This window comes from Cebidichthys violaceus, unplaced genomic scaffold, assembly GCF_023349555.1.
Source record: "Cebidichthys violaceus isolate CVI_PGR_0920_01 unplaced genomic scaffold, fCebVio1.0.p SCAF_28, whole genome shotgun sequence".
Taxonomy (NCBI): Eukaryota; Metazoa; Chordata; class Actinopteri; order Perciformes; family Stichaeidae; genus Cebidichthys; species Cebidichthys violaceus.
In genome coordinates this window covers 3949856-3972068 of record NW_027176461.1, presented here as the reverse complement: position 1 = coordinate 3972068, position 22213 = coordinate 3949856, and the positions used below count along the sequence as shown (strand labels likewise).

Here is a 22213-nt window from a genome sequence, read left to right as displayed (position 1 = left end):
GCCCTTTAGCTAAATGCTTCACTTTCTGCTCATGCTAACTTTAAACATCATCTGGTGCTGAGTGGCAAAACATGGTTTTGTTTACCAGTTTTTTGACTGAAAACAGCTGCCTGCTACATCTGGAAACAAGGTTGATAAGAGCAGACAGGATTGACCAAAGACTAAAGTTATGAGCTCTCTATTCCTCCCTATAACGACCCATTCACATTACATGTAGTCATCCATGTTTAATATAGGAATACTGGTTATTGCAGCTTAAAGTTAAGTCAGAGTAGGTGTCTACACTTGACGACTAATGCCTGATATTTTAATGTAAGGTAAAATGTAGTTTAAGGGTCAGAACTACACTTTCACCTGCAGTACTCCTATATCACCACAAGGTGGTGGAAGATAATTAAATGTTGATTTACTGTCTTTTACTAGCCAGACACCTGCACCAACAACCGCTTATCAGTTAACTCTCAATCTTCTTTCTTTGAAGCACCTTCAATAAATATTACTGTGAACTGAGAATTGTTTTAGTTTGTTCATCTCTTACCAGGAATTCTGTCAGGATGAATGGGAAGTCTCAACTTGTGTTTGAACAGCCATGAATGTTTAGCAACGTTCATTGGACATGCTTGTTTTTTTAAATTGTGTCTCTCTGACTCCTAAAGACCACAGGCATTAGTCACAGGGTGAACTTTAAAGAAGTGTTATCGCCACATGACTCACATTAGCACATTACGCCTTTTAAACTTCAATATTAATGCAATCTTATCTGATAAAAGTTGATGTTTTATTCATATCCACAAGAAATATAATAATTTGTAAGATTTGTAATAATCGTGGTACAGTACAACAGTCTCTTGGTTTTTGTTTTTTTACATAGAAAAAGCAGGATGATATGACACATGATGACATCAACCATTGCACTGCTGAGAATGTCTAAGAAAAAAAAGGCAAAAGATACCGTCCAATCAGCAACAGGCAAAACGGCTAAAGTTTGTTTTACAAAATAACCTGTCAGACCCGTGATCCATTGACAGAAATTCATCATTTTGACCAAAAATGTCATGTACTGTCAAAACCGTTAGTTTTTGCCTGACATGGCTCACAGACAATATGCCACTTTGAGAAAGAAACTCCCCTGTGTCCAGTTTCCAGGAGGTAATGGAATATGCTTCCCTTTAAGTAAAAAACAAAAGAAAAGAGAAGCCTATGTCGGAGTTGTCATAATGGCCATCACACTAGAAAGCATCTCTCCCTGCTCCAACGGAGAGGTCTGGCAAGACATTGGCTGAGGACAACTGGTTTTCACTTCGCTTCAGTTCAATTCCATTCAGTTTCTAGCAGCTGATTCAAACCACAGCCCTTCTCAGGTCTCAAGTCCTGCTGAGGAGAGAAAGGAAAGCTGATTCAGGGTGAGAGCGAGCCGGTCCAAACGTGGCAGTTCCATGGGTTAGACACATGTTTCTAGAGGGAGGAGGAGGGGGGGCTTACATCCCATTGTCAGACAGAGCTGAGCTTTACCAATCCTCTGACAGAGTCCTCGTGTAGCGAGTCCTGGCTGGCCGGGTTGTAGAAGCCGGCCTGCATAGTGTGGCTGTGACCCAGGGGGCTGCCGCAGGGAAGCATACCTGGTGGCGAGGGCACTTCCTCTGGGGTGAGGAAGTGGTGGTGGGCCACTGGCTCTTGGAGGGGGTGGCTGTGGTTGTGTGTGTGGCTGTGTCCGTGGATTGGCAGCATGTCTGTGGCCTCGTGGCAGCTGAGGCTGGGGGTGGACATCGGAGGGGTGGGCTGGCCGAGGGGGAGCGAGGTGCACGGGCCGCCCAGGGTGAGGGAGGTGCGTCCGGGCAAAGAGCCTCCGTTTTCAGGGGAGGCCGTCAGGATGACTGGCTCGCTGCTCTGCTGCTGGAGGAGAGGTGTGGCGGCGGCCTGCAAAACGAATTTGGTGCTCTGAATGCACTGGTCTTGGTCACACTGAGGGAAGGCAGCGGGAAGCAGGAGAAAGAAGGATATAGGACGGGGATGTGAAAGTCAGGGAGATAGATAAGGCGAAGGACGGAAATAGAAAAGAAAAGAAGAGAGAGGCAGAGTTAAAAATGGAGATGGACGAGGAGAGAAGAAACAACACATGGGATCAAGGAACAGAGTATGTGGAAAGACAACAGAGGAGGGGGGCGGTGATTGGATAAGGGAGAGAAAGAGAACGAGACGTTAGTATTCTTGTTAGAATGCAGAACCACAGACAGAACCTGCAACAGTTCGTGCATCAGCCCCGGTGGAAAAAAAACAGTGCTGAGGTCAGTAGACAAGAGTGGAAAACCCACTATTAAGTCACAGCCTCATGACCTATTGATCTCTATTGTCTTGCATTAGAGTGGAAATCACACGTGTAAAACCAGAGCAGAGCAAGTGGGTCAGGACACAGCAAGTCAATACCACACATGAGCTACAGGGAGATTAGCCCCTTATCACCAGCCATCATCAATATTAGAGGCCAGTTACAGAGGAAAGTTGTGCAGGAGTTAAAAAGCCATACAAACAAATAAGTAGTCTGATGCCTCCTTCCATCGCACACACCACTCCCAAAAGAAAATTTTAAAAGTTGTCCCGAACTTCTCACCTTTCTGTCTCAATCTCACTGACCTAAAAAGAGCAGATTACAGACGTCGAGCTGCAGCAGAAGAGATGATTCTAAGAATTATCAATCTTCTTATCAGCTGCTCTTCGACTCATCACCTTTATGAGCTTGGCCTCACTCCAGTTGGTTGAGAAGACTAATTAGAGCGAGGGTCATTGGACTGGAATGACATGGAAGCCTCGCTCATCAGCCACGTTAGCGCAGCGCTACATCATCAGCGGTGTGTTGGACGGAAAGTAAAAAAAGGGATCCAGCGCTCTGTCCTTTTTCTTTCTACTTTCAGGCCCACTCATGTTTTACAAAACAGTCATCTAGTCTGAGTCAGCGCTGTCCATCCCCCACGGCAGACAGACACAGACACAGACACACACACACACACACACACACACACACACACACACACACACACACACACACACACACACACACACACACACACACACACACACACACACACACACACACACACACACACACACACACACACACACACAGAGAGAGAGAGAACTACAAGGAACAATATGTACGTAGCCTGCTGATGGACTAACCTTGGACAGCAGACAGCATGTGAAGCAGCACAGGCAATGTTTTGGTTGGCTTTCACACATAGCAGTGATGACACAACAAGGATAAAAGAGCTTTTTTTTTTTAATCCTATATTTGTATTTTAAACCTCGATTTCATCACTAAACTGTGTTCAGTAGTCAACATGCCACAGCAGGATTATGTCATTCTAGTGGTGGAGAGGAATAACAATTTTTCTCACATGTTACAGGCCAAATTATTAATTGACAATCAAAATAATGATAAGCTGCAGTCATACCTTGTTCATATAAAATTAAAAAAAAAAATGTCCCAAAGCTGGCACCGTTTATTTTCCATCTTTAAACACGTTTTGAGGCGAGATGGTTAACAGACGCACCACCGTTTGCTGTGATTGATAAGAAGTTGTCCGTTTGACTTGCACTACATTTGGTTGAACTGGCCTGATTAAGAAGAACAGGAGACTACCACCCCTCTGTTCATCACTTATCTTTAATAAACTGACAGTGACTCATCACTCAATGTGGAACCGTGAACAAGGGAACGGTGGTCGATCAAGTTGCACTCTGTATGTATGTGTGTGTGTGTGTGTGTGTGTGTGTGTGTGTGTTATAATAAAATAGCTCACAGCTCACAAAAGAAAAAGGACGGAGGAAGAAGGAAAGGAGGAAGACAAGCCCTCAATTAGAAAGATTTACAAGGCCAAAGCAAATAGTGCACCAATTATCACAAAACATAGTTTCTCATTTTTCTTGATCTTCGTAATTTCGGGTGAACTGAACCCTTTAACTGGAGGCTGAGACTGACTGCTGTCAATCAAGCTGCCCGAGACCACCTCCGAACCCGGACGGAGGTTTTATGCTATCGAGGTTACACTGTTACCATGGCAACCGCTTTGCCAGGCTTCTTCTTACCAGGCTGCATCACAGACTGAACTACCTCACAGAGACACGGGGCTTTCACTGGCCAAAAACGCATTAACCGGCTCAACGCTACAGACACACAGCGCAGAGTCCATTCGTTTAAACGTTCAGCTAAACCAAGAGCGCTGACCGGCCAACGGTTCTGTGTCTGGTGGCCCTCAGGGGCTGTTAAGTCAGTGCTTATTCATTCCTGTACTGTATTCATTCTCCGCAATCTTGAAGCACAGAAGTGTTGATCCGTGCGCGACTTGTTTTACGACATCAAGACGTCACGTGGCTGACCGACTACTGATGAGTGTAACCTAACATTAAGAGCTAAAACAATAGTAATACATTTCAAAATATGAATAAAATACAACACATTTTCATTTTATAATTCACTTCTCTGCTGCCCCTTTATAACTCTTTCACTCACACACACTTCATGTACATTTACAGACTTTGTCCAAAAAGCACCCACCTGCGCTCCTCTGTAGAAATCAAATTAAAGTGACGGGAGACTTCTACTCATCGCGGGTTTAACTAAATTAAGCAGCAGTCTCTGTAAAACCCTACTTGATGTGACAATGCAATGTGGACAGTGTGGTCCAGCTCCAATTTCTAAAGAAAAAGGATTTTTATAGCGATGAAGTGAGTTGCATCGGTCGGCGTAGGGAGATGATACTCAAAAATAGTCCCTCCCGCGTTACCAATGTGGCATGTAACCGAGTCTAACAAAGGGAGATTAGGTAAACAGCTGACTCCGTTTCAGTGTGCGCATTAATGGCCAGCAGCCGGCACAATAGGACAACTCTGGCTGCTAATCAGGACCGCTAGAGAACACAGATATTACTAAATGTGCTAACGTAAGGGAATGCTCTTATGGCTCTCAGACAAGTAGTCCACACATTTAAGACCTGGAGACAGATGACGTTCCATGTTCCACGTCTCGATGAGAACTGACAGGATGAGGTCGAGCATGGACGAGAACAACGAGGTGACTGTGGCGCAGAGGGGAGGCACCAGTGAGAGACGTTTTAGTAGCCGTGTGTGAATAGGCCTTAAATCTAGCATGTGATGAGTGAGGTTAACGGCTAAAGTGAACAACAGCGGACTTGTTGCTTCTATTCAGGCACCAGAGTGAGGTTAGAACAATGTCCGCTCCACCACACCAGCTATTCTCTCCAAGGCTTTAAGAGACATTTCATCCGTTTACTGACTGCGGTGTATAGATTGCATTTTATATCATCCCTCTCTGATTCCTGCTCCACCTCAGCACAGACAGCCACGCTCGGAGGACCCCTCCTTGCTTTCGCTGACCTAATTTACAGACGACATGGAGCGACACATGCAACATTGAAAACATCACCGACTCGCTCTCTGAAATTCAGAAGCGATTTCATTCGTTTCAATCTGGTTGGATGAGAAACACTTCAATGTCTGGATAGAGAGAGAAACAGCTGGGCCAAAAAAAACACCTTCCTTCTGGAATTATTTCTCTATTTAGTGGTTTTCATTGTTAGTGTTGTTAGTCCACCATTCCCATGCAAGATTCCAGTTACTGAGCAGAACTTCTGCTGTATCTGACAGGGTAGCTGTCATGAGAGTCAGGTCAGTGTCTTACCATGTGGCTCTGCTGAGACTGGGTGGCCCCGTACATGGTGATGCCATTGGTTGGTGGTGCCAGCTGTGGCGCGTCCGATTGGATAAAGCCCCTTCTGTCAATGAGGCTAGTCGGAGAGAAACAAAGAGGGAAGAAAAGCATTGTTTTCAGCATTCATTCACAAATATTAACAAAGCGAATGGCAGTCACAGGTTTCACACAGTAGAGCAGTGTAACCATTCGATTCTTTGGAGCACTGAAAGCCTTAAAGCACAGATGTTTAAATGAAATGGTCGGACTGTAGTCACTGAATGCAACAGCAGGCTGATACTGTATCTACAGCCAGGTTGACTCAACATAAGGTGGGATTATCAGAGTGCAAATGGCCGTGTGTGTCAGCGGTACTCCACTGTTAAGAGAGACAACAGCTCACCACTCACACACACACACACGTATACAATCACAACTTGGTAATACATCCTGCAGTGAATCACAGTTTCTGTCCCATCGTTAATGCAGAACTCTGACACAGCTGGTTAGACCATGACCTGCTGAACTTTTGGTATGCATATACACACACACACACACACACACACACACACACACACACACACACACACACACACACACACACACACACACACACACGTAGTCATGGGCCAGATGTATGTGATAATGGCAGCCAGATACAGGTTGATCTGACGCACGCACGCACGCACACGCACACACACACACACACACACACACACACACACACACACACACACACACACACACACACACACACACACACACACACACGAGGTGTTAAACAGTGCGAGCAGGGTAATCATTTAACAGAAAGCGAGTTGACAGCGTGTTCCAGTGGGACTGAGCTGGATTCAGGTGGAAATGGTTTGCTAGAATCACAGATACAGACTCCGGGAACCTACAGCAGGCGGCTTGTGTTGCTGGTAATGAATAGCGGAATGTGTAGGCTGGTGCATAAGAAGGTGTGAGTCAAGGTCTCAGCAGGTAATGAAATGCAGGAAGCTTTTGTCTCTCTGTGTGTGTGTGTGTGTGTGTGTGTGTGTGTGAGGAGCAGCGTTGCTTGCATGGTCCGACGCGGAGGTGAAACATTCCTTCTTATACTTCGTGTGAGTGTATGTGCCTCTATGTATGTATTTAGTACGTTGACAAGGTACTGTATGCATGTGCTGAACTACAGACTGTGTGCTCTTAAATGAGTGCAAAGGCAAAGATGGTTGTGACCTCTTGACGGCGTCATTTTGAGTGTTGTATCTACAAAGTGGGTACGGTGGACAGTAAAGATAAGAGCAGATAGGATGTATCTCTGTGGAGTGGGTGAGCACGAACACATTTGGAACCGTGATGACAGAAAGGAAAGAGCAGTTTCAGTCGCAGGAATCAAGAACTACAGTTTCACAGGATGAGTAATGAGAATTGTTGAGCAAAAACGTGGAAGTGAAAGAAGCTGGGAGGGAATGTGCAATGTGTACTGACATTTACAGTCACATGGACACGAGGATGGAGCTGTGACAGTTGGCCTGTATTCTTGTTGAATCACATGAACAGCAAAAGTGTGAAATCTAATATATTAAGCCAACTTTGATCTTGGATTTGGTTAAAATGGGCTTGAAATCCTTTCCACTAGTGCTGTATCTTAGCAGCTATGTATAGAGAAAACGCTGCAGGCGGACTGGTTTCAAAGCAGCTCTTCACATCAAAAGGAGTCTTGACTAACAGCTCTATTTTAGCCTTTGGACAAAACTCAAAATTACAATTGGAGGGGGGGGGGGGGATAACAGGTGCTGTGACTGAATGGGTTTTCGCAGAGCAGTGAATGATAGGGCTTACATGTCATGTGGGCATCTAAGAATGAATAAATCACCACGTAATAATAAACACACGTCATACCTTGGTGGCAGGGGTCCACACAGCGCTGCACAGCAGTTGGTGAATATATTGCCATGGCTGTAGGGGTTATAGTTGTCCTTCCCTCTTTTAGAAGACCATGAACCTTTTATCTGGAAGAGACCATGCAACAGATAATTTCCTCAAGTGTCCCCGCTAGAAAAACCACGACTCGAGATAACGTTCAAGTGTTGCGACGCGTCTAAGACTAAATGTGTTTATGGCACGAACAGGGATCGAACTCATGACGCAATAACCAATCCATTTTTCTGTTAATATGGATGTTGAATGTTCAGGGTTCTTTTCAGCACACGCGTCATGTTGTCTGATGTCTATTTCATACTCACATCTTCATTGGTGGTCTGGTTGGAGCTGATCAGGTATGTATGGAAGCCTGAGAGGCCCACTATGGACCAGACCGAAAAGAAACACACCACCACCTCCAGCACAGTGACGCAATTACGTCAAGGAATAATTGTTTCAATAGGCGTGAGAACGGGTTCAATACAAACTGTGGCAGAAAGACAATAATGTGAAAGCCCAGACACGCAAAGACAGACACATGATAGACCCATATGGAGACAGCATGGACCAAATATCCACGAGTTCTAACAGCTAGGCTACTGACCTACAGCCTCAGGGCTGTCCTCCTCTTGCCAATAGTTCCTAGTTACCAGTTCATCTGGCTGGGACTGCAGGACGCTGCTAATTTTCTCTGCTCCACATAAAACACAGACACTGATGAATCCTGCCTTTACAGGGGGGGGGGGGGGGTGGGTGGAAACAACACAGCGGCCCTCGACGATATCTTAGGATACTGCCTCTAAGAGAATATCTTATTCATGAAATAAGACCTACAAACAGCCAGACACTAAGTCCCTGTAGGCATAGTGGTAGGTCAGTAGAAGATTACATACTCAAAGAGTCTGTCTGTAAAAATCAACTAAATACCCACAATCTACCCTCTTCTCTTTCTTAATCCCCCTCGTCTTTTTCCTCTCTTCCTCCTTAGCGAGGACAAAACATGTCATCATTCACCAAGTACAAAGGACTGCTGCGATACTATCGACAGCAGTTCCCCTTTACTTAAAGTCCTGTAGGACACAGACCATTATCAGCTTGGCTTGGCACACATTTCTCTGCCAGAGAAACAGTTATCTCACTCAGAACATAGGGGGGAGGGAGGGGGAGGGAGGGGGAGGGAGGGGAGGGGAGGGGAGGGAGGGAGGGAGAGAGAGAGCAGTTCAGATTCTCCAAACATGCCTTTTGGTTTTGTTTATTAGAAGATCCGTGTTCAGATTTTTCTATTGAATTGATATATTTTGTAAAATGGTGTGAAAACTTGAAGTTTAAAGCAACGTCAAAACACACCGTTTGACTTACCACAGTCCACATGATTATCACTGATGTTGTGCTGAGACAATAAAGCCGACTTTCAGGGTATTTGTAACAGCTGCAGCTTAAGACGTCTTCTCACACACTTGGCATCTAGCACACAGACCGACATGGCGGCGCTCGCATCAAATCCCACTCACACGACATCTGTGTAGAGTGAAGCTAGAGCAGAGGGACTCAAGGACTGACTGAATCAATCCACAGAGACGGGGGAGAGGAGCTGCTGTGCGTGACGCGTTACCCTGATGGAGCGACACTAATCGGACGCACTCCGGTTATTCAAGTACTGTATCGATGTGAATGCGTTGAGAAGGCATGTTATGCGAGTAATTCTGAACTACAGGATGACCTGTATGGGTCCTCGCGGGGCTAGTTAGTCTCGCCACTATGGACAGAGAAGTATATAAAGAAAGACAATCACACTTAATGAACACCTATTGCACAATAAATGCCAAAAAGGTCTATTTCAGTGAAAGGATATCTGGCAGGACTGTCTTTAAGTGCGTTGAGGAACCCGCTTTGATGGGAGCCTGTGAACAGAGAGAGACGAGTTTCCATTAGAACATTATACAATTGCGTTCGCCATCACTTATACATGCTATCACACACACACACACACACACACACACACACACACACACACACACACACACACACACACACACACACACACACACACAATGGTGCATATCAGCATTAAACACACATTTTTGGCTTCCCATTCTTGCTTTTTATAGAGTTATGATTACCTCCCTACGCTTGTATTTTGAGTCTAAATAAAGAGACGATAAACAAAGAAATTAGAAATTAAATTGATTCATTTTCTATGAATATTACGATATTATTGTGAATTATTTTGGCCACATGTAGGTAAGTGTAGTAATCGTGTAGTGAGGATGAGATATTGTGACAGCTCTAATGTTCATACATAGAGAACAACCACAGAGTGTATTATTCTATACTGTGTACTGCCTATTATAGAGTCAACTGTCCATCATCTAAAACTGTTTATTTATACAAAACTAGTTATGAAATTGTTATATCATATAATATTATCTCCTGCCTGCCCCACACCTACCTACTGACTGCACATGGTGCAGGAGGAGAGGGAGAGGCCCGGCGCTGTTGTTGGCAGAAGAGCCAATTAGTCTGAGCAGCATGCATGGAAGTGAATGACAATATAATAGATTAAGTGTCTGAATAAGTTGTTCCAAATGTTTGTAAGGTTGTTCTGTCAAGGCTTATTTTGGACTTCCAGGTGTTTCAAATTGTAATCTTTTTGTCCTCTTCACTCCTGCAGAAGAACTTCCACACCGACGGCGTGTGTGTGTGTGTGTGTGTGTGTGTGTGTGTGTGTGTGTGTGTGTGTGTGTGTGTGTGTGTGCGCCGCTGCCGTGTTTAATTTCCATGGTGCTTGTGCAACATCAAAATAGTCGTGCATCATGAAATATAAGATCAGCAGGTCACTGGTCGTGGCCGATGAGCTCATACGTTAGCACTGGAGGACTGCAACTACCTGACAAACAGGTCTTAGCACAACTGTACTGCATGTCTTCTGCATGCTCACACCATGAACAGAGTATTAAGTCGTATATATGGTCATTTACACCCCCCCACCCCCCCCAGCTGGAAAGATGGTAACAAGCCAGAATGCTGCAGCTTTTCACAACGCCCACTTACAACCTGCTGGCTCCAAACACACCAAGAGCACAGCCAGGAGGAATGTGTGTGTGTGTGTGTGTGTGTGAGAGAGTATCTGCACCATGTCTGAGCACATGTCCTTTTCCCCGTCCCTCAGCTACTTACGTAAAATGATGTGTGTGATGACAAAGGAGAAGATGAAGATGGTGAGGAAGGAGAGCGAGAGGATGAACATGTAGAAGAAACGGTAGTTCCTCCTTCCCACGCAGTTCCCCACCCAGGGACAGTGGTGGTCAAAGCGCTCTGCATGGACAGGGAGAGAGAGAGAGAGACAGATGGAGGGAAAGTATTTTGGATACAGGAAGTCACACAAGTCGATCCTTTTATCCCCAGCACGCTGCTGCCGCAGTGATATGCCTCCTGTCTGAAGTCTTCGTCATGTTCATTTGCTCTTGTACAAACCCTGCCAGAAACCTGGTTTCTCCAGAAGACATCTAGAACTTGTCAACGCTCAATTAGTGAAGCCAGGTTTTTCATTTACAAGACATTTAAAAAAACCAAAAAAAAACAGGTTACTTCAGTGCATGCCAACACAAACTAGGAGTCCGGAGCCCTAGGACATTAGGGGAAAGGGGAAATGTCCCTCTGGGTCTTGGCATAACAATATACACATTTTTCACATAGCACAAGCTGGCTATTTATAAAAAAAAAAAACAGCAAATAAAAGTTAAAGGCCCAACATGACTGTGCATGGCTGAAACAGTTCCCCTGACACTGGGTCTGTGGAGGGTTGAGATGCTGGATATAACATACAACTTAGGAATATGTCAAGCTGTTTGAGGACAGTGTTGTCCAGGCAGCCGGGTTCCTTCCATAGAGATCATGCAGATAGGAACGACTGGGGTTGTCCAATTTGTTAACACTGCCTGTCAGCCACCTTGGTACAGAGAATGCATCTCAACAATGACAGTGTTATAGTGGAGCCTCTTTCGTCTGAATATTGGTGGTATTTAAGGGAATTAAATGTCTGGAATTCAGAAATACTTGCATCTGAATGCAGTCTGATAAGTTTAATTACTTCATGAATGTGAAATGCTTTCAGATGAAAATTAGTAAGTGGTATGTTAATTAAAGAAATTGTACTCCAGCATACTTATCCTTTTAACTGATTGCAGGAGCAGTTATTGTTAGCGTGATTATTCAATCAGTCCTAACTCCACCCTCCTACCTCTGAGGGTGGACTGCTAGCTGTGCATGCCGGTAGTTACTTAACTTACTAATCAGAGCCATTATTTGTTTAGTGAAGTGAGCTGACCTGCTTTTGTCTTCACTAATCAATGCCTAGTTAAAGTGCGTCTGGGACATTCAGCTCAGCCTCTAGTCAGACAAGATGAAAGGGGACAAGCGCTACGACTCAGCTACCCCCCCCCCCCCCCCCCCCCCGAGGACGTGATTAATTACACAGTTTAACGTTAGCCATCACAGCGTGAAATAAAGATTTACTGACGTAGAGACTTTAGACCTAAAGATGAGAATGAAGTCGAGGTATTAGGAACGTCTGCTAATAGAGACCAGGCGACCAGCTGATCGCTCGGTAGCATCATCCCTTCGATGGCGACTATAAAGTAAAACCAAGAGCGAGCAACAACAACTCTGACAGCTTCATGATGATCTAATATATTCTTATTTATGTGCCGATATTCTTTGATGTATTTTTTGTTTGTAACGTTCCTCTCCCCCAAGAGTGTCGTTAAATCTCAATCTAATGTTGCGTAATTAAGCAAATCAGAGGATGGAAAGCAGCAGACGACAGACCTAAGACCACTCTTAAAATCCCAACCCTCTGCCCACACATCAATATTTATCAACACTTAGGATTACAAACGTCTGAAAATTTCCATTAAAATAGCAGACTTATTACATAAAAAAAGCAATACTAGGTCTTATGGACATTTTGGTGGTTAAAGTATGCCCATTTAATCGTAAAAGTTTGTTTCTAGCTGCATACGATGTGGTAAATACAGCCTGAGCAAATTACACCAACATTGAATTCCCACAAATTCCCTCTAAATTCTTGTATATTCCCACGGAAGGTTTCCACTTTGAGAAATCCCAGAACTTTACAAGCCTATTAACCTTACAACTGATAATAAAACACCAACAGTGACACCATGTTATTGTTAGTATATATAGTGAAGAAAGAAAAAGGGGGGAAAAGCAAAGCGATCTCTGTGTGTGTGTGTGTGTGTGTGTGTGTGTGTGTGTGTGTGTGTGTGTGTGTGTGTGTGTGTGTGTGTGTGTGTGTGTGTGTCACAATTCTGCTCTCTCATAAGCTTCTTCCATCCCTCCCACGGGGATAACCCTCTTAAAAAGGAAGTGACTCTACTGCATTCCTATCCTGTACTTCCACGAGGGAGGCTCTATCCATTCTGGCTGCTAACTTATTTAAGAGCTTGTTAGCCCCCCTAGCGTTTACAGAACCAAAATGTAGACACAGAGAGACAGGCTTTTTGTTTTTTTAATGCCAATGTGATCTGCATTTTCCAAACATTAGCACGACTTCCTTTGAGAAAACTCATGATACAGTATATATATGAATGTTGGTCCTCCTGCATATGACCTTATTCCCTGTGCCACTATTCACACCGTTTATCTCTGAACCGACTGATTCATTCTGGGATATGGAGCCACGTTGGGTGAAGACCTGGAGCTTTGAGAGCAGAAGGTAAAAGCAGTTTTCATAAGAGAGACGCCATGTTTTACAAGTGACATTCATCACTGGAGTTCATCACTCCCACCACATGGACAGACCCACTATGTGTCTATATCCCTCCCATCTGTGGCTCACAGCCACTATGATCTAAACACATTTGTTAAGGCTCATCCCCAAATGATTTGGATTTAGAAGATCACACAGTGCTGTGTCCATGTTTGCGTCTGAAACGAATCAAAAGCACCTCCTGTGATTGTACTGGTTTGAATCGGTCGGCCATTCATTTACTTTATCGTTTAGGCAGGATATCTATTTTAATTACATTTTAAACAAAAACTGAGCTTCACCACTTAAAATGTGAACATCGCCGGTTTGTGAAAATGACTAGCCTCCCATCTTTTTGTTCAGCTGGCAGTCTGTCTTCCTTCCTGCCAGTGTGCATCTGCCACATCTGACAACCAACTCCTCATCTTCTTCTTCTTCTTGTGTTTACTACTTCCTCATCTCTGTCTCCCAGGTTTTCAGTCAGTGCCACTTCTGACAAGGAAATAGACATTCAAAGATGGAGTGGTCTCTGATGAGTGAGCATCGCAAAAAAAAAAAAAAAAGCCTGATGAGAGAGATGCAGACACGCAGGTCTCTGTATCTCTGTCTCCATCTTTTAGTAATTGTCTAGCTGTGCTCTTCCCTTTGTCTCCAGAGACGGAGAATGCAGTTGTGAAGAGCAGTAAAACTCAACCATTATGCTGCTGTTTTCTTTCTGTTGTTCTCATGGTAACTATTCCCTCCTTCTCCTCTGTGCAGATGCGAATGCCTCTAAGCATATGTACTGTATATTCCCTATAGATATGCATCATAAACTAAACATTTATCTTGCCATCTCATTTTTTTTCTAAAACAGGTTAAACATGATTTCTGTTGATAATACCAATTTCTCAAAATGAACGTGGCAGAAATGACGGTGCTAACAGAAAATACCAGCCAAACACAACAAACCTCACAGTCAGAGAACGTCGTTTTCACTCACCCACACAGTTGTCACAGAGGCTGCAGTGGGAGGCCCGCGGCGGCCTGAAGATCTTGCAGGTGAAGCAATACTTCAGCTTGATCGTCTGGCCGTTGATGACCACCTCCTTGGTCCTGGGAGGAGGCCTGTAGCCTGTACTGCCATTAGCCACATCTTGGTAAGATCAAAGAGAGTAAAACGAGAGAGAGAGAGACACATAAGAATCAAAGCGATCACTACTGCACAGCGCTTTCTGACAGCTTCACTCAGGCCCTAATTGACTCCCACACACACACAGACAGTACTATAGTGTGCATGTGGCATTGATGGTGTGTTGTGAATATTCCAGTGGCAAAAAAACAACCACTATCTGTGTATTTGGCAAACTTCTGGAAGAGACATAGTAGGAATCCAATCATGTCCAAAATGTGAATGACTGAATAGGCTGTAAAGTAAAGAGATTATAAACTATTACATCAGTGTAGTTTTACTATCCAATTGAAATCAGATTGAACCAACACCTATTTTAATGCAAGGTGTAAAGCGGTATTGTGTAATGCTGTCTTGCTAGAATAAAGGTCACGCTGCCTTCAAAACATAAAAACATAATATATGAAGAATGTCATGCTTGAATCATTATGTCTTTAGAGTAATAAAATGATGTAAAAACTCTTGAGGGACTATAAAAGTATAGATAAGACATTTCTCTATTTGTAAGAGGAGCCAATAGAATCCACTAGATTCTACCGTCTATAATGTGTTCAGGTTGTCTGCTTGGATTCGTCTTGAGGCTGTTGAATAAGAAGAAGAATAAGAATAAGAAACAAGGCTTTGGTGAAATCCTTACTGCTGTGTAATTATCTGTAGCTCCGATAAAAAGTTATATGTCACGATATCCGTAGCTTAAAAGGTTTGAACGTGGACAACCCACACAGCTCATTATATTTAATTACTTCCACCAGTTTAGCTCTTTAGTATGAGCTTCACAGGTTCAGTGTCAAACCTTTTGTGTTGCTGATGAAACGCAACCAAACTAAAACAAGCGGCTCCCTCTTTTCTGAATAACATGAAATCAGCTGCTACAGTGACTTAAGCTGAAGTCTGGAATTCAACATGCACTCAACGCCACGATCCTCAGACTATAACACGAAACAGATAAAAGCTGGCAAACTGCTTCAAATGGCTTTTGGTGGAGTGAGACAGCCGAGGCTTAAGGATGCGAGCAATGATGGTGATTTTTGAGCCGTAAAAAAGGTAGAGCCTGCATCATCAGCTCGCTTTACTCTCAGGCACCCTGAGAGTAGGAGATAGTGTGTGTAGGATGATCATCCTGAGATCATTTACACAGAGGCCTGTAGCATTGCTAACAGAGTGGTGTGTGTGTGTGTGTGTGTGTGTGTGTTAGTGGGGGTTGTATAGGGACCGAGAGGATTGTGTGGGAGTTTGACATGTCTAAAAGGGGAGCAGAGGAAACGCAGCCAGTCAGTTCTGTTCTATTGAATTTGTCTCTATTGTGATCAATGCCGACGGAGCGCTCTCCTCTCTCCTCCAACACTCCCTCTGTTCGTCTGCCCTCTCAGTAGACAACAACTGAGGGGAGTGCGAGAACAATCCAGCTACTACAGCGTTAAAGCACACGGGAGAAGTCCCGTTGTTTAGGTGTTGATAGTACATTTCTGGTTATACTAGCGCCTCGAGTGAAATAAAGAGCTGTGACAACAAACTGTCTGTTCCGAAGCTGTCTGAAGCGTTAGAGGAAACCTCTCTGAAGAGCATTCTGAGATCTCTGGGAAAGAAGCTGTCAGGAAGATAAAGATACATAAGACGTGTTTAAGTCGTACCAAACAGACAGCAATTAGATGCAGCTGAGTAGAGGGAAAAAGCGATCATGTCAGCCTGCTAGCGCCGCTTTTAAACATCAACTGTCATAAACAGGCTAAGCTGTCACAGTCGAAAAATAAAATCTCAACCTAACATCACAGCCAAAGAAGCCTTTCTGCTGGACAAAGTCACTGGTAACTGACAAACGAATCTTCTTGCGTAGTGGAAGATCCCTCAAAGGCCTGAGAGCTTGAAGCCAAAATAAAGCTAGGTAGAATAGGAAGTGATGCAACAGCGCGCACACACACACACACACACACACACACACACACACACACACACACACACACACACACACACACACACACACACACACACACACACACACACACACACACACACACACACACACACACACTGCCCACTCACACCCTCATATACAAAAGCTAAATGAGGATTCAATGTCAGCCAAACTGTGCTAGGCGTTGCCTGGTGAGGTATAATGGGAAACTAATTGCTACCCCGCTGTGTATGTGGAGGAGAGAAAACTGGGGACCTTTACCTTCACAGATGGAAAAGCGTACAATGATGATGGCTATTGGCTAACGGACAGCACTACTGACCTCAAGCTGCCTGCCAAGATGTACGAGGCACCAGCAAATCCTGTGCAGTCAAGCAGCCATTTCACGGTCCTGTCACACAACAGCTGACTAGACAGAAAACGGTTTCAAACGCACTATTAAAAAAAAAGTGGGAATTATCAATCATGAGATTAAAGATAAAGGATTTTCCCAATTACGAATAAGACTTTGTAAAACACAAAAAGACGAGTTCAGTTCTGTAAGTTTGACAGCAGACATTTAGTAGCACAGATGATCTGAAGCTGGTGTTAAACAATGTTTTTATAAACGGTATAAATGGGACATATGCCCATGTGGTAACTCTTGAACAAACAGTGGAACGTTGTTTTGTGCACAAGCTATCGAGGACTAAAGCTCCTCCTGCAGGCTCCAGTGTACTGCAACGATCACTCACATGGTGGGGAACAACAACGTCTCATAATCTGGAAACCATGAACACTTACAACAGTCCAACTGTGTTTTGTTTGAATGCAGATTATTTTTAAAAATAATTTTATTATTATCCCCCTAGTTTTGCTTAGTGTGGTTCTTAATGTCATAATAGGAGTAATTCTTATTGTATTCAAGCCATGAAATAGGAAAACCGTTCTACCTCTCCAATTTATATCGATGTCACTCCAAAACAATTACAGTAAGGATTAGCTGATGGCTAAATGGAAGCTATTCACTGCTTTACCAAATAAATAAGCAGCTTTTTTTTAACCGAGCCTTAACACTGGATTGCCTAGAAACATCACTGCTCCACAACAGGTTACATCTCTTTACTAACAAACTAACTTCACATGTGGAGAAGGAGTGAGATATGCATCGATGATCAGTCTGCGACGTCAGTTTATCTGTTATGTGTGCATCTTTATTGCAAAGAGCTTTGCTGTCCGACCACAAGACGAGCAGAGCGTCACACAGTTGAAACGGCAGCAGCCGACCAGCTTTGCATGCCGTGTAAATAGACGTGCCAGTGCTTCTTCAGAGGATTATGGGACTTTTGTGGCCGTGCCAAGCTGTTTTAAATTTGGTTTTCTGCTTAGCATAATTTCTTGATGTGGCCACAGCATAAAACAGCAGCATTAGCATGGACCAACACAACACTGCAGTGTTTCCACTGTTCTTCTGGTCTGATGTGCTGCTGTTAAGCAGCGTAGTTATTCAAATATCCCAACTGTTGACAGCTGAACTACAACTGTGACTGTTTTGTTATGGTGAATGTATAGCTTGGCCAATAAAATATAAAATATGTGGAGCGGTCCGTCTGCACCGACGCGCTACAACCAGCAGACTCTCAGACTTTGAGGGCAAATAAAAGCAATAAAACATAAAACAAAGTGGCAGTAACATATAGAGCGCTGCGGGTTGACATATTATTGAAAGCTAATCCTGCGATGCTATAATTTAGCATCTTAGCATCCCTCGACAAAAAGCTAATTTTGGGATTATTGCAGAAAATAAGCTCTGTGGCCAACAGAAGTGTGATGCTTGCATGCTTTTTCAGCAAGATCATTTTCACAAATTAAACATTTTTTTTGAAGCATAAATACAATCAAAAAGGTTAAAAACATTAAGCTGCAAACAAACTACACTAAAGGTCACATGACTTCACGTCACCACCATGACGCTAAAGGCAGACTAGTGTTCCTGGGTTGATGTTTAGTCTCATTTAGACACTTATTCACTGATGTATTGATGTCATAGAACAAAACGTTACGATCTCTCAAACTTGTGTTAACAACAGATTTCATCCAGCAAACATGCTCACACACTTCTGGGTCTCGGGCCTCATTCCTGCAGAACTCTACTACTGAATCACACATACTGTGTAGATAGTGCGGCAGCTTTAAGGAGGCAGCATACAAACAAAGGAATGCAAAGACAATCCTGACATAATTCACAAATGAGAAAAGTACAATTTGCTCTTCTACTCCTGGATTGTATACTGTGCTCCGTCGTTTGAAAAAAGAATGAGCAGATATAAAAAGAATTCCACAACAAGGCAATCTTGGGCACAGATAACTAATAGAAAGTTATGACTAAAAGGTGCTGTGGGTCATGTGGTGGTGTCTTTACTATGACGTCATCTGATCTTCACACGACACAGAGCACACACGGTTAGGTTTCCTGCATATATATATACACATGGTTTGTTATTGGAGTACATTTAGATAAAAGGTGTGTGTGTGTGTGTGTGTGTGTGTGTGTGTGTGTGTGTGTGTGTGCGCGCGCATGAGAACGCTGGCTTAATGCAGGCATAATGGATGGAGCAACAGAGAGTGGATGATCAGCATATTGGGTCATTCCAGGCCAGTGTAATTACTCCTCCACAACAAGGTTGTTTTCCATTGTCTCCAATAAAACAGCTCTACAGCGACAGCTCCGTTCCTGTAGATTCCCATTCCCTGCAGCTCTATCATCCGCCGACTATCAGTTCTTTATCCGTGTCTTTTTCAAGTCCATGTCACTGTATGCCTGGGGACATGCCAAGAATGAAGGAAGACTGAGAGAAAGAGAGGAGGAAGTTATTCTGCCTAAGGCACTTCAAAGAGCGTAAAATGACTCTTCACACACACGATCAGAATATGGTAACGGCTGGATCGAGCGATAAGATTTAAGTTGAAGGGAGTGTGGATAAACCTGTGACTGCGTTACATAACCCGGTCCTGGATGTTCTGGGGTTTTGCAAAGCAGATGTTAAATGACGAAAGCTTCTCCTCAGCGAGGAAATCAGCGATACAGTTTCCTTCTGATGAATACACGCAGTACCCGAAACAGGCATCTTTTAATTTCCCCATAGGGAATTAAAAACAATCAAAATAGTAGCATACAGTGAGACACTGTATCCTCTGCACGCATTAATCATTCTGCTTGTTGTAATTGAGCCAACTACTCTCTCACTTCCAAGCAGTTTCTCCTCCGTCTCCGTGTCACGTTGAACTCTTTTAACCTCGTCCTTCCTTGCTGACATGCGCCTTTGTCAATCATAACAAGAGAGGCTAGGCTGTTCACAAAAGTACAAGTTGAGATGTCAAGTGGCTTAATAATGGAGTCCTCCTTCCACTGGCTGCACACCTATTACTTATTATTCAGCCAATAACAACCGAGTCAAACATGTGACCCGGGAGCGGTTGGGTACACCGAGACGGGAGAGGAAGAGAGTCGTGGCAGAGATTTATGTAACGGCATGAATTATGATCGGGCCGTCGTTCAAAACAAGGTATTAATTCATTCTGCGAGAGGACGAACATCTCAGCACTGTGTCAAACAGACACACAGTCTATTGTCGTGGGCAGAAGATGCTTCGACACGCGTTCAGGAGACGGTGCGTCTGATGAACCCCGTCACTGTGAGAGACCACATCCTGGAGTCACTGAAGCATCGGGGCTGCTATATTTCACTTTCATTTCCACAGTTGGAGACCAAGAGGAGGTCGGAATCAATACAGCCCTGCGAACGGCGCGGTATACGATGATAAATGCAAATTGGTGCCAGTTTTTTTTTTTTTTTTTTTTAGGTTTCATGGCATGAATCAGTGCAGTGGTCAGCATTTAAGGGATACAACTACAACTTACATCTTGTCATGTTCAAGACACGGCTCATAATGAAAAGAGCCTTAGTTCACTCTCACATTTGCCTCCAGCATGAGCAAAGTCAGCGGCACAAGCAGACCTATAAGTCCAGTGAGCTTGTTCCCAGTGTCTTATCGCTACAGGGAGAGGAGGCTGGATCTAATGTGATTAGGCTGGATCTAATCTGAGAGAGTAGCTCAGGCTTCTCTCTCTCTCTCTGTAACAACAAATAAAAGTGATAAACACAATGTAATCAAAATAAGGTGCAAGTTAGAGAATGATGTGGGTTTAATGAACTGCTTTGCCCCTCATATTAAAGTAAGAAACTTTGATTGATGAGACAAACCCTGGTTAAAACCTCCCGTGTTTGGTTTGGACTTTTTAACAGTTAGACAAGTCCATGGCCCAGTTACCGGAATACCATCGTACCTAAGGTTTAGAATGAACGATCACATGACACTGTGCCATATCTCTGATAGCATCAGCAACAGCGCGTCCTGCTTTTGTCCCAGGCTCAAGCTTTGTACAAGCAGCACACTTGTAAGCACAGTAGCAAAGCACAGTTTGTCATGACGACACACACTCGGGAGTGAAAATTGTCACGGTGCACTGCCAACGGTGGTGGGGTGCCAACCTGCAAAGCACAAGTCAAAATCAAAAGCAGTGGGGCCGACCCCAAGCCCCAAGGCGAAAACTACGAGTTTCATCCCACACATACTACACGGACGTATTCTTTGCTTAGCTTAGCGCGGATGAGCTTCTATTCAGATACCCACTCTGGGAACACATACACAAATACAAACCACTAGAACTAGAATTACCGCCTTGCGGTTGTACGCCTCCGCCAACCAGTGAGGCTGCCGTTCACATCCATGTCCGTCCAGAATCTCCCCCGTTCTTAATTTTACCCCATTAGACATTCAGGCATATGAATTCTAAAAACGTGTTTTGTGAGGTCACAGTGAGCCACGCAAATATAACTTTTAAAGATGCCCCGATCATCAATTAGCCACATCGGTCGATACTGATCATTTTGTCCTTGTGCCCCCAAGTCAGTGCAAACCATCAAAAGCTCTAAATCTAACCGTGGAGGTCCGATACACCACTATTTGACTACAGAGTTCTAATCAGTTCATCCTCGAGTCCAGCTGGACCTTTGTGCCATAAAGCCTCTGGTCATGGCTATCGCCGGCACAGAGGCATAAAAAGAATATTCAGAGCGCTAAAGTCCACACCTTCAAACACCCATAGTGACTGCTCCTCTGGTCATGAAAGCCTAAAAATGTCATTGCATCCTTCCTGCAGCAGCTCTAAGCCTTCCAAAATCTGTTTCCTCTGCTGGCCCTAAATCTGGCTGGCAGCAGCCCTGACGTCCACCAGCTAGCTTGGACAATATTAGGTGGAGGGAAGGAAACGGGGCAGCTATGACCATCTCTCACTCCGATTAATGCTTCAGAGAGTCTTCTGGATTTGGCAAGTGGAAGCTGAACTGAAGCCAGCCTGTCTGGTCCTGACATATTGGGCAAGCAGGCAGACATGAGGAGACATCAAACGCGGCACGCTGGAGACAAATCAACTCTTGTCTCCATCTCAAGCGGGGATAAACAACATGCTGCGCTACCTCTGCTGAGCCCACACTCCTCCCCCAGCCCTTTATAGGAGCACACAGCAGGTCTGCTGCATTAGGAGTACACTGGGACAACAGTCCCAGTCACCCTTTGCTGGCGCTTTGAAAATAAATACATATTTTTGTCTTATTTTAGCAGGAATAACGGCCCCTGAGAATGAGGATGGCTGTATACAGTAATACGTTTCACATGATGTAAAAATGAGATTATTTGATTTTGTCTG

General features: G+C 44.1%; 1 protein-coding gene across 3 annotated transcripts in view; it reads right to left on the bottom strand.

Moving 5' to 3' along the window:
• Positions 1–764: 764 nt before the first annotated feature.
• Positions 765–22213, bottom strand: part of zdhhc14 (zinc finger DHHC-type palmitoyltransferase 14) — a 36084-nt gene continuing 14635 nt past the window's right edge. For 2 of the 3 annotated variants that reach the window (XM_068721743.1, XM_068721744.1), the window contains exons 4-10: positions 14365–14517; positions 10790–10927; positions 9465–9513; positions 7936–8038; positions 7592–7701; positions 5696–5801; positions 765–1962 (exon numbers count right to left, since the gene is read on the bottom strand). In XM_068721743.1, the coding sequence (XP_068577844.1) occupies positions 1492–1962; positions 5696–5801; positions 7592–7701; positions 7936–8038; positions 9465–9513; positions 10790–10927; positions 14365–14517 (1130 nt within the window). In that variant the 3' untranslated portion in view covers positions 765–1491. The remainder of the gene's footprint in view (positions 1963–5695; positions 5802–7591; positions 7702–7935; positions 8039–9464; positions 9514–10789; positions 10928–14364; positions 14518–22213) is intronic. The other variant, XM_068721746.1, reaches the window with a different exon arrangement.